This window comes from Oryctolagus cuniculus, chromosome 6 (assembly GCF_964237555.1).
Source record: "Oryctolagus cuniculus chromosome 6, mOryCun1.1, whole genome shotgun sequence".
NCBI classification, from domain to species: domain Eukaryota; kingdom Metazoa; phylum Chordata; class Mammalia; order Lagomorpha; family Leporidae; genus Oryctolagus; species Oryctolagus cuniculus.
In genome coordinates, this window is record NC_091437.1 from 67,611,467 (window position 1) to 67,623,423 (window position 11,957).

The 11,957-nt window shown below is 56.6% G+C and overlaps 1 protein-coding gene across 7 annotated transcripts in view; it reads left to right on the forward strand.

Moving 5' to 3' along the window:
• The window catches only part of TBC1D9B (TBC1 domain family member 9B), a 45,674-nt gene extending 36,743 nt beyond the window's left edge, over nt 1-8,931 (forward strand). For 3 of the 7 annotated variants that reach the window (XM_070076508.1, XM_017350836.3, XM_008274986.4), the window contains 10 exons: nt 800-929; nt 1,032-1,130; nt 1,955-2,023; nt 2,937-3,177; nt 3,574-3,639; nt 4,272-4,343; nt 4,552-4,602; nt 5,938-6,000; nt 6,526-6,632; nt 7,588-8,931. In XM_070076508.1, the coding sequence (XP_069932609.1) occupies nt 800-929; nt 1,032-1,130; nt 1,955-2,023; nt 2,937-3,177; nt 3,574-3,639; nt 4,272-4,343; nt 4,552-4,602; nt 5,938-6,000; nt 6,526-6,632; nt 7,588-8,298 (1,609 nt within the window). In that variant the 3' untranslated portion in view covers nt 8,299-8,931. The remainder of the gene's footprint in view (nt 1-799; nt 930-1,031; nt 1,131-1,954; nt 2,024-2,936; nt 3,178-3,573; nt 3,640-4,271; nt 4,344-4,551; nt 4,603-5,937; nt 6,001-6,525; nt 6,633-7,587) is intronic. The other 4 variants (XM_070076509.1, XM_002721320.5, XM_070076510.1 and 1 more) reach the window with 2 other exon arrangements.
• Nucleotides 8,932-11,957: the final 3,026 nt, after the last annotated feature.

The following is an 11,957-nucleotide window of genomic DNA, read 5'->3' on the forward strand; positions in this document are numbered from 1 at the left end:
CCACATTGCCCCTTCCCTGCACCCATGCCTCCTCATCGTGGGTTTCTCTGCTTTAGTCCCTCTCCTACCAATATCCCACAGGACTCACCCTGTCCCTCCCCTGGGACAGAACTCCCCATGCCAGTGTTTGTCTTCCATACAAAGGAGCAGTCAGTACCTGCCAGCTTGGCCACCAAGCCTGTCAGAGCCATGCCCAGGCACCCTCCTGGCTCATTCTGAGCTCTGCACAGTCCTGCATTTCCCTGCCCTGGATTACCCCCCGTCACCAGGGACAGCCTAGGTGTCTCTAGTGAACCTGCCCAGCAGGCAGGGTCATGGCCTCCCAAGTAGCTGGGCTGGGTAGCTGTGTGTTTACCCTGGGGTCAGGACACCCTGCCTCTTGTTCTTTCCTGTGAGACAATGTGGGCCTCTTCAGGGGTGAGGAGCCCTGGCTGGACTAGGTTCCCAGGTTTTAGTCCTAGAGGAGCCAGGTCCCTTGGGCTACTGCAGACACCACCACAGCAGGCCCTCTGCTGACCCTGCTGAGACTCAGCCCTTTGGTCTAATTCTTCCTGACAAGGGCAAACATTGCCATCCCTCCAAGCGCGTGGTCTTTGCTTGCCATGGCGCCAGAAGACAGCTTGGTGTCTTCTGAGTTGGCACTCAGGGCCTTCTGTCGGGGGCGAGGTCTCTTCTCTGCAACCCTGAGGGGAGCTCCCTAACTTGGCAGGGTGCACTCTGGCCTCCTAGAGGGTCTCCCGTTCCCAAGACCTTTCTATGGCCGTGGGTGGTCTTCATAGCTATTCTCCAACCCACACAGATGCCTGGACAATGTGGTCAATAAGCAGAGCACCTCACCCCCGGTTCCGCACCTCCACGCCTTGCTCACCAGTGGGGATGACCCTCCTGCACAGACGGACATCTTTGACCTCCTCAAGGTGTCCTATGAGGTCAGCACCCAGCAAGGCCACACGGGGGCATGAGCAGGTATGGGTGGTAACAGCCCTGTGCTCTGGCTGTGCCTCCTCTCACCTGGTCACCCCTGCCTGCAGAAATTCAGCAGTCTGCGAGCCAGTGACATCGAACAGATGCGGTTTAAACAGAGGCTGAAAGTGATCCAGTCCTTGGAGGATACCGCCAAGAGGAGCGTGGTACGCTGGCATAGGGTGCAGGGCTGCAGCACGGGACCAGGTGGCTCTCACTGTGGGGTGGGACACAGAGTGCCACAGGCACCCTGCGCTGCCTTTGCACCAGTGCCATGGGTAGGATGTTGTGTGGAACCAGAACCCAGGAGTCTCTGGACAAATTAGGGGGAGTGGGCAGAAGTCTCAGTCATCTTTTCTGCTCACAGATGGGTCTGTGGGAAGCTTCTCTGAGGCCCCATACCCCAAAGGCCAAGCTTTCCCAAGATGTCCCGTCCTGGGCTTTGTCACACGTTCCCTGCCCTTGCCCCATGCAACACTCAGCTACCCTCTGACCGCCTCTGCCGCAGCCTTTGTCCTCCTGAGCCCTGGAGGGGTCAGGTTGCCCCCACTACAGGATCTGCTCACAGTCTCTTTACTGCCAAGGCCAGGGCTTCGACTTTGCCCCCATACCTGCAGCCCTCCTCTTCAGACCTGTGAGACACTCTGAAGCCCCTTTGGTCACAAGTAACAGAATCCGACCAACTCCAGCTAACTGAAGAAAGAGAAGTGCCTGGCAATTCTGGGACCCCTTCCCTAGAGCGGGCAGCAGGGTCTCAGCAGGGATCCGGATACCAGGAGCTGAACAGCTTCCCTCTTTCTGTGTCCCCCACCCCACCAGGGCACAGACCTCAGGGAGTGTGGACTGACTGGCAGGGCAGGTGGTGAGAGGCAAGCAGGGGCCAGGCTCTCTCCTGAGTGTGCTTGGCCGACCCGGGACACCGAGGCAGCAGCTCCTGCCATAGCAGGAACTTCACAGCCTCCTGGTACATCCTGTGTCTCTTTCCTTCTAGGTCCGAGCTATACCTGGGGACATTGGTTTCTCAATAGAAGAGCTGGAAGACCTTTACATGGTGTTTAAGGTGACAGCCTTGAACAGGGGCAGGGACCAGGACTGCATCTTTGTCCTCCAAGTGCATCAGAGCTTCCGGCCAGAAGAGAAATAGATCCTCAGACGCACTTGCCATGAAATTCACGTGGTGGAATGTAATCCTTGTTGGAGTTCAGAGAGAACACTCCTTTAAGTGGCAGAGAATCCACTCAAGTCAGCTTATGCAGAAGAGGGAATTCACTGGCTCAAGTAACTGAAAAGTTTAGGGATACCGCTTTAGGCGTGGCTGGACCCAGGTGCTCAGATGCACTTTCCTGTCTTTCCCACCTCTGATGTCCTCTGGACTGCTCTTCCTGCAGAGGTGCGGGGCTGTTGGCAGCTCCAGGGACAGGCTCTCTCAGTAACCCCGGAGGAAAGAGAATTTGTCTTTCCAGTGACCACACTGGCTCAAGTTAGGTACTGTGGCTGCATGTGAGTCATGCACTTACCCTGCCCACCCCTGGTTACAGGCAGTACCACCCCTTGTACTCCGTGGTTTGAGGGTGGGACAGAAGAGGTTCCCCACAAAAATGTTAGGTGCTGTTAGCAGAAAGGAGAGAGGAGCTAGAGAGCAGCCCACACCACCTGTCTTTTCTGCTGCCATTTCAGACTGCCCTCACTGCCTCAGGTTCAATTTCCCAGGTGGCCACCATGCTGTGGCCTAAGGGCCCAGTGGTTGAGTTGGGTGTGCCCCTCACAGGTTGTCCAAGGGCTCTGTGTCTCATCACCCACTGATTATCAAGCAGCTAGTGGTACCAGCACAAGAGGGCCCGTGAGATGGGGAACCGCCTGGGCCAGGGCTCTACAAACTGGGACGGAGGAGGATGGTGGACACCTGGCCAGCCTAGAGCTCCTAGAAACCTGGGGGCCGAGGACCGGCCCATCTCACCACACTGTCCCCACAGGCCAAGCACCTGGCAAGTCAGTACTGGGGGAGCAACCATGCGGCGACCGCCCGCCGGGACCCCAGCCTGCCCTACCTGGAGCAGTACCGGATCGATGCAAGCCAGTTTCGGGAGCTCTTTGCTTGCCTGACACCCTGGGCCTGTGGCACCCACACACCTGTGTTGGCGGGCCGCATGTTCCGGCTCCTGGACAAAAATAGGGACTCGCTGATAAACTTCAAGGAGTTCGTGACTGGGATGAGTGAGTGCCTCCGGGGCCTACCAAGGAGCTGACCCTGCCCTTGGCTTTCCTGTGCCATCCCTGGCCAATCTGCCTCCACCACAGCAAGCGGAGGCAGCCCTTGCATCTGGCCCTGGATGAGGGAAGAGGAACTGACCCATTAGAGACCAGTTGGGGCCTGCTGGGAGCCCAGCCCTGCCCCGCCCCTCCTTCCCTCAGCTGGCTGGGGTGGCTGGGTGCTGGGGCAGCTGGCCCCAGGGAAGGCTGAGCTTACTGGGCAGTGCTCCAGGAGAGTAGCAGGCCTCGGGCTCACTCCCAGGGCCTCTCCACAGCCCACTAGGGAGGGGTTTTGAAGTGGGCCTGCACCATGCCGTGGAGCCCCTCACAGCATGCCCTCCTCCTGGCCTTCCCCCACAGGTGGGATGTACCACGGGGACCTGACTGAAAAGCTCAAGGTGCTCTACAAGCTGCACCTCCCCCCAGGTGAGCGCCCCCTCCCCCCACCCCCTTGTATGAGGGTGGGCACAGGCTCTCCGGTAGTGCTGGGCCTCCAGGCAGCATGGGGGGAGATATTCCAGGGAGCTGGAGCTCTGGGGCTTGTCAAGAGAGCAGGGCCATGAGCCACATGCACTGTTATGCCCCTCATTGTACTCCTCCATGTACTGGGAAGAATGAGCCCCCTACACAGGTTCATGTGGACCTGCAGCCCTGGGTACTGCTTAGCAAATGCAAGTGGCTGCTGCTGTGGACCAGTCTCCAAGATAGGACAGAGTGGGAAGAGCAGGTTGCTGGCACAGGCTGGTCTCTGGGCCTGTGCCTGCGGGAGCAAGATCCGGGGTGAGAGGGTGGTGCACCACTCCCTGGACACCCTCTGACCCCGCCCTCCCACGGCATTGACTGCACCTTCACCTGACAGAGACCCTGTGTTTTCAAACTCATGTAAGGATCAGGAAGTAACAAATAACCAGAACTAGTCATCACCAGTAAAACTGCCACACATGTCGGTGGGTGCCAGGACTGGTCAGGCGTGCCCAGTGGGGAGAGTGAGGTCTGTCCAGGAACCCAGAAGCTCACAGTTTTCCCAGCCCTCACTTTGTCCACATCTCCGAGCGCAGCCCTGAGCCCAGAGGAAGCCGAGTCAGCCCTGGAAGCCACCCATTACTTCACAGAGGACAGCTCCTCAGAAGGTGAGTGTTTCTGAGACTCCCAAGGCTCCCAGTCGTGGCCCTGGGGGTGGGGTTGGGGCTCCTGGGAGGGTCCTCAGGCCAGACCCCGCCCTGGCTTCCAGGGGCCAGGTGTCCCACAGGCGTTCTCACTCTTGTTTCTCTTGTGTCTGTCTGCCTGGATCTTGGCTCCTCCTTCCTCTGCCCTCCGTTCCTCTGCTGTCCCTTCCAGCATCTCCTCTGACCTCAGATCTGGATCTTTTCCTGCCCTGGGAGGCTCAAGGTCAGTCCCTGCAGCAAGGACGGCTCCCTTGGTCTCTGGGCCTCGAAGCTCTCTGTCCCGGAGACCCTCCAGGACCGTCCTGGTGGAGGAGAAGGGGGTGTCACCTATGGGATGGGTAGTAAGTGGGGCACCCAGCACCACGTGCCCGTGGGTCCACACGTTCAGAGGAAAGAAAGGCAAAAGCTGTCACTGCACCCACGGCCCAGAGGCGGCCAGAGGGAACAATAGATGCTCTCCTTGGAAAACATCTGCACACGCCACAGAACTGTCTCATGAAGAGAAAAATACAAATGTTGAGTGCGAGTTAGAGCTCACCCTCAGGCCACATATAATGCACCAGACACACGGTGATGAGGGCGTTCTGGACCCTGGGAACTGGTGAGCAGCTGGGCGAGACATACACTTACACAGCTGGCAACAACTCTGCCCTGTGATTTCACGTGGCAGTAATGCACACCAAGGAACTGGCCCAGCAGGGGAAATGAAAAAGTAGTGCATATCAAGGTGCCTGCAGTCCTGCTGACGGTGTAGAAGGCTTACTTGAGTCTCAGTAGGAACCCTGAGGGCTTCTGTCTTAAATGAACAGACCAGAGAAGCAGGTGCACTTCCTGTCACACATAGAACCTGGGCAAACTGAGGACGCTTTAAGCTTGTCCCATGTGCTTCTGGGAGGGGCCTTGTGGTACAAGACCCCGTCCTCAGATCCTGTATCACCCAGGCAGCAAGGGTTCCAGTCCATGATGAGATGCCTGAGCAGAGAGAGGCCCTTCATTGTCACCCATGGCCACCACAGCAGTTCAGGGCGGAGCTACTGCTATCCTCACCTGAGGCTCCACCAGCCCTACTGCCCCTGGGAACAGTCCTGGGAGAGCAGGTCAGCTTGCTCCTTCCCAAGTTCACGTTCGCACACAGGCCACACAGCATGCCAGCTGCCGCAGATGTGGCAGTTGAAGCAGTGCTGAGCACGGGGTTTGTGTCTCGTTTCTCACCGACTAATGTGGCAGTCGCAGGTGGGAATCCCCAAGTGTGACCTTTTCTAAAAGAAACCATAGAATTCATCAGGTCTCGGACTTGTATAGCAGAAACAGTGTGGTGAGCTGTGTATTCCTCTGGAAAAGAAGTGGGGATTCAGCTGCCTTTTGCTTTAATGTGACCAAGTAGAGAAACGTCCAGGCCCTCCTCTGCTGCGGTGCCGAGGGTCAGGGCCCAGGGTCAGGCAGAGCAGGCACTGCCGTGTGGGGAACCAGAATCAGACTAGACCAGCCGGGACCGGTGGGCTGCGGTCACAGCAGCAGGAAGAGGCTCTCCATGTTATGTTTCTTTCCCGGGTGGCAGAGACACTAACGCAGGAAGAACGAGAAGGAATTGGAAACGAGGAGGGCCGAGAAAAACAAGGAGGTACGGGCTGTCCTGCCCCCATGCTGGCCGGATCTCAGGGTTGAAGTCTGGGAGCCCTTGCTTGCTCTATCCATCCCCAGTCACAGCGGGAGATTCCAGCCCGGGGAGGGGGGCTGACAGGTGTGTCCTGACAAGGCACTGACGTCTTCAGGGGAATGACCTCGCACACACACACACACGCACACACACACCACTGCCACAGAAGTCTGCTGTCCCTCAGCACCAGGCCTGCCCCCTGTGAGTGCCTGATAGCCCTCCGCTTCTCACACTGGCCTCTCACGGCCTCCGTGGGGTTCTTGTGACCATCCCGGAACACAGGCTTGGGGCCATCCTCATCCACTTAGAGCCAGTCCCTTCAGCTAATTTAAGGGGAACCAGTGGGCGTTTTACCCATCAACAAGTGCAAAGGTGCTTTGTAACGGCCCAAGTTACTGCAGGGCAGAGTCGTCCAGCCCACCACCCCCAATACCAGCCCAGCCCTCTCTCGTCCAACAGAGATTCATGTCTTTTCTTCCTGACTCACAGAGGAGAAGGGGACCAGCCCTCCAGACTATCGGCACTACCTTCGCATGTGGGCCAAGGAGAGAGAGGTTCAGAAGGAGACCATCAAGGATCTGCCCAAGATGAACCAGGTAGGCCCGGTCGGAGCCTCTAGCAGACACCTCTGGAGAACCCTGATAGAGACTGGGCCCAGTGTCACAGCACCCACGGCCTAGAGTTCCCAAACGGGGTGGGGGACATTCTTGTCCCTTCCTCTAGAGCCCGTTAGTCATGGATGGTAGTCGGTGATGATTCCAGAAAGACAGGAACTTGTTGCTCCAGAACCCGGGACAAGGTGCTGTTTCCACGGTGACAGCATGTTCAGGCCAACTGACACGCCCTGGGCAAGGTTAGCTTCCTGTGCCACCCCTGCCCAGGTGGCATTACTGCCCAGGCACTCTGCACCCATGGGCTCTCTTGTCCCCTCCCACAGCCTGCTCTCCATTTCCCAAGGCTCTTGCTGCCGGGGAGGGACAGCCCCTGGGCTCAGGCTGAGCAACCACAGGCCTGAGGAATGGGGTGCCCCACAGAATGAGGCTTTACCCACTCTTGGGCCAGGATGCCTGGATGTGTGGCTCAGCGACTCAGGACCCTCCCCACCCCAACCCCCTCAGCTGAGCAGGAAGCACACACCTCATCGTCACCCTCTAAAGAGCTGCATTAAAGGACAGAGTTGAAGCTGCTTCTGCCTGAGAACACAGGAAGTCAAGGGTGAGCCCAAAACCCCCGAAGAAGCCCTGGCTGGGACCAGGGTTAGAAAGTCACACGTCTCCGCCACCAGGACTGCACATCGGAGCACTGAGGGCCCATCCCAGAGCCACGCTTTCCGCTGCTGAGGGACAGCTTCGTAAGCAATGTGTTGCATTGCTCAGGTCACTCTCCCCTCGGCCTCCATGTCCTAATCTGTGAAATGGGAGTAAGGCACAGGTCGAGTCATAGGACAGCGTCCCAGCACCAGCTCCAGGGCCCGCAGCATCCGTGCAGTGAGCGCCAGAGTCTCCCAACCTGTCTTTGACCATCTCCTTGTTCTGCCCTCCTCCCTAACAGGAGCAGTTCATTGAGCTGTGTAAGACGCTGTACAACATGTTCAGCGAGGACCCCCTGGAGCAGGACCTGTACCACGCCATCGCCACAGTGGCCAGCCTCCTCCTCCGCATCGGCGAGGTGGGGAAGAAGTTCTCGAGCCGCAACGGCAGGAAGCCCGGGGACAGTACCCCCAGCGGGGACCAGGACGGTGCCACCAAGGAGGGCGCGCCCCCAGCGGCAGAACCCCATCAGGACCCAGCACAGGAGCCCCAGCCACCAGCCGCAGGGGACCCCCAGGCCAAAGCCGGCGGAGACACCTACCTGGGGAAGGCGCCACAGGAGAGCCAGATGGTGGTGGAGGGGGGGAGTGGTGAGGGGCAGGGCTCGCCCTCCCAGCTTCTGTCCGACGACGAAACCAAAGACGACATGTCCATGTCCTCCTACTCGGTGGTCAGCACGGGCTCCCTGCAGTGTGAGGACCTCGCGGATGACACGGTGCTGGTGGGCGGGGAGGCCCGCAGCCCCACGGCTGCGGCACGCCTCGGGGGCACTGTGGACACGGACTGGTGCATCTCCTTCGAGCAGATCCTGGCCTCCATCCTGACAGAGTCTGTGCTGGTCAACTTTTTTGAAAAGAGGGTGGACATTGGGCTCAAGATCAAGGACCAAAAGAAGGTCGAGAGACAGTTCAGCACCTCCAGTGACCACGAGCAGTCTGGGGCCCTGGGCTGAGCCCTGCAGCTCTGGCTGAGGCCTCTGTCTCCTCCCTCCCTTCCTCTTTTCCTGATTTCTCATTAAAGACAAGCCCCTCCCGTCTACCCCAGAAGCAGCGGGTTGTAAGTGGAAAGAAGGCTGATGCCGACACAGTTGCCTTAGAAAGAGTCCCTGGGCCTGGGTCTCCTGGCAGCAGCCGCTCCTGGGGCCCGGGAGACACGGCCACTCCTATCTTCCTCTCTGCCCACGGGAGCTGCCTCAAGCCAACGGCCCCTGCCTAGCATTAGAGGCACTCACATCTGCCCCCACTTGCCTCCTGCCTCTGCGGCAGGGCCAGAGCGGGTCCCTCCAGCCACGGGATGCTCTCCTGCAGCTGGGTAGGCCAGGGCTCTGACCTGCCACTTGGCACCAAGTGATGGAACTGGAAGGTGCTTTCTGAGAGCCCCTGAGCCTGGACCTCCTGCCAGAGACACGGGCGGAAAGCGGCACTAGTGTGGGAGCTGCACAGCACCCAGGTGTGCTTCTCCAGCTCATCCTTGTCAGGAACCCGAAAGCACCTCCCTCGGGTCCTGACCTATTCCTCATCTTCATTTCACATGGCTAAAATCACACTGTGCTCAATGCCTTAATAAACCCGTGAAGGAAATGAAACTCACACTGTGTGCGGTGCTTTAATGGGACCCCTCCCCACCACTGGAGCCTCCTGACATCCACCCAGGCCATGGTCAGCAAGGTTGGGAAACCTGACCCATCAGGGTGGGGCAGGGGAGTACAAGGCCCTGTAGGTTGGCTGGGACACGGAAGATGCTGGGCCAGGCCAGGCAGGGCTTACACTGACTTGCCCAGGTAGACCTGAGCCGTGCAGAGGACACACGTGGGGGTGCAGGAGGCATGACCCAGGGCCAGGGCTGCAGCCCTCAGCTAGAATGGGGTTGGGTTGCAGAAGTTGAGGCCACCCCTCAAGGTCCAGCATTTGCTCCCAAATGCTCCTGCCGGGGGCTGCATTTTGTTATTTTTTAATAGCTTTATTGAAGTATAATTTACATTCCATAAAATGCATGTGTTTCAAGTTATAATTTACAGAGTTGTAAAATTGACTCCTCAGTGCAATTCTAGAACATTCTTATCACCTCAGAAAGATTCCGCAGGCCCATTTGCCTCCAATCCCTGCTTCCCCACCAAATTCAGGCAACCACTAACTTGCATAGATTTTATGGCTAGGTTTTTTTTTTTTAAGATTTATTTATTTATTTGAAAGAGTTACACAGAGACAGGAAGGACAGAGAGAGGTCTTCTATCTGCTGACTCACTCCCCAATTGCCCGCAACAGCTGGAGCTGTGCTGATCTGACGCCAGGAGCCAGGGGCTTCTTCCGGGTCTCCCACGCAGGTACAGGGGCCCAAGCACATTAGCTTGGTACAGGTTCCCAGGCACATTAGCAGGGAACTGGATCAGAAATGGAGCAGATGGGACTTGAACAGGCACCTATATAGGATGCTGGCGCTGCAGGCAATAGCTTAACCCACTGAGCCACAACGCTGGCCCTGACACATTCTCAAACACAATAAAATAACATCAAGGAAACTCAATAACTACTTTTTTAAAAAAAGTCATAAACTAAGCCATATAATTTCCTTCCTAGTATTCACACAGCTGCCATAAAATAATTCAAAAGATTCATACCAGAGAAAACATTCTTGGCCATAATGCAATTAAACAAAGATATACATAAAAGGGATGGCTGCTGCTTGGAATACCTTTACCCCATTCTGGAGTGCCTAGGTGGGGTCCCACCTCCACTTCCAGTCTAGTTTCCTGCTAATGTGTATCCTGGGAGGCAGCAGAGTTCCTGCCACTCAGGTGGGAGACCCAGATGGAGTTCCTGGCTCTTGATTTTAGCCATGGCAATGTTGTAGGCATTTGAGGAGTGAACAGCAGATAGAAGATTTTCTCTCTCTCTCTCTCTCTCTCTCTCTCTCTCTGCCTTTCAAATAAGTTTTTAAAAAGATATACATAAGGCTGTATACATAAAAAGATACACAGTGCTGTGGCATAGCAGTGCTGTGGCATAGCCCGCCTGCAGTACTGGCATCCCAAATGGGCGCCGGTTCGAGACCTGGCTTCTGCACTTCCGATCCAGCTCTGCTGTAGGCCGGGAAAGCAGTAGAAAATGGCCCAAGTACTTGGGTCCCTACATTTGCATGGGAGGCCTGGAGGAAACTCCTGGCTCCCAGCTTCGGATCAGTGCAGCTCTGGTCATTGAGGCCAATTGGGGAGTGAACCAGTGGATGGAAGTTCTCTCTCTCTCTGCCTCTCCTTCTCTCTCTCTGTAACTCTTTCAAGTAAATAAATAAATCTTTATTTAAAAAAAAAAGATATACATAAGAAACCCACACATTTAGTGATTTCAAGTCTTAAATTGTTAGTAATCAGATTTAAGTACGTTAGGATTTGGGTAAATGTTTTAAATGCCATGTAGAAGTATAACCTTGTGAATATACTAAAGAAATTAAGTTGTATAATATAAGAGGCTCTAACCTATCCCATTTTAAAAGGATGTACAAGGGCCAGCTCTGTGGACATAGCAGGTAAAGCTGCTGCCTACAGCGCCAGCATCCCATATGGACATCAGTTTGATTCCCGGCTGCTCCACTTCTTTTCTTTTTTAAGATTTATTTATCTATTTATTTGAGAGTCAGAGTTACACAGAGAAAGGAGAGGCAGAGAGAGAGAGAGGTCTTCCATCCGTTGGTTCACTCCAAACGGATGGCCTTAATGGACGGAGCTGCACCTATCCGAAGCCAGGAGCCAGGAGCTTCCTCCGGGTCTCCCACACAGATGCAAGGGCCCAAGGACTTGGGCCATCTTTTACTGCTTTCCCAGGCCACAGCAGAGAGCTGGATCAGAAGAGGAGCAGCCGGGACTAGAACCGATGCCCATATGGGATGCCGGCACTTCAGGCCAGTGCTTTAACATGCTGCGCCACAGCACCCGGCTGCTACATTTCTGACCCAGCTCTCTGCTCCTGGGAAAGCAGCTTGGGCCCCCGCACCAGCACGTGGGAGACCTGAAGGAAGCTCCTGGCTTCAATTGGCCCAGCTCCAGCGGTTGCTGCCATTTGGGGAGTGAACCAGTGGATGGAAGATCTTTCTCTCTGTCTCTCCCTCTCTGTCTGTAACTCTACCTCTCAAATTAATAAATGTTAAAAGAGAGAAGAAAAGAAAGAGCGAGCATACGGACATGAACCAGGGCCGACATGGGATGCCAGTGTCCCAGGAGGCAGCTTCACCAGGTACGCCACGATGCCGGGCCCCTACCTTTAATTTTTAAGAAGGGGGGGATCACTCCTGTGGCTCAAAGAGTTAAGCTTCCACTTATGATCTCGGTATCTCTCCTCCGGTAGAGGAAAGGTGTGGGCAGAGGCTAGAGCAGGGAGAACCGCCAGCTTGGAAAGAGGGGAAACAGCCCGGGGAGAGCCAGCAAGTTGGTGGCCAGCTAACCCATACCCACCAAAACACCGGACACCACAGCAGCCGCAGGACCCGACCCCAGCCGAGGGCGGACCGCGCCCCGGAGCGACAGCGAAGACTCTCGCACGCTGGGGCCGGGGCCGGGGCCGGGGCCGGGGCCGGGCGGGGCGGGGCGGGGCGGGCCTGGGCTCCTGGCGCACGCGCACA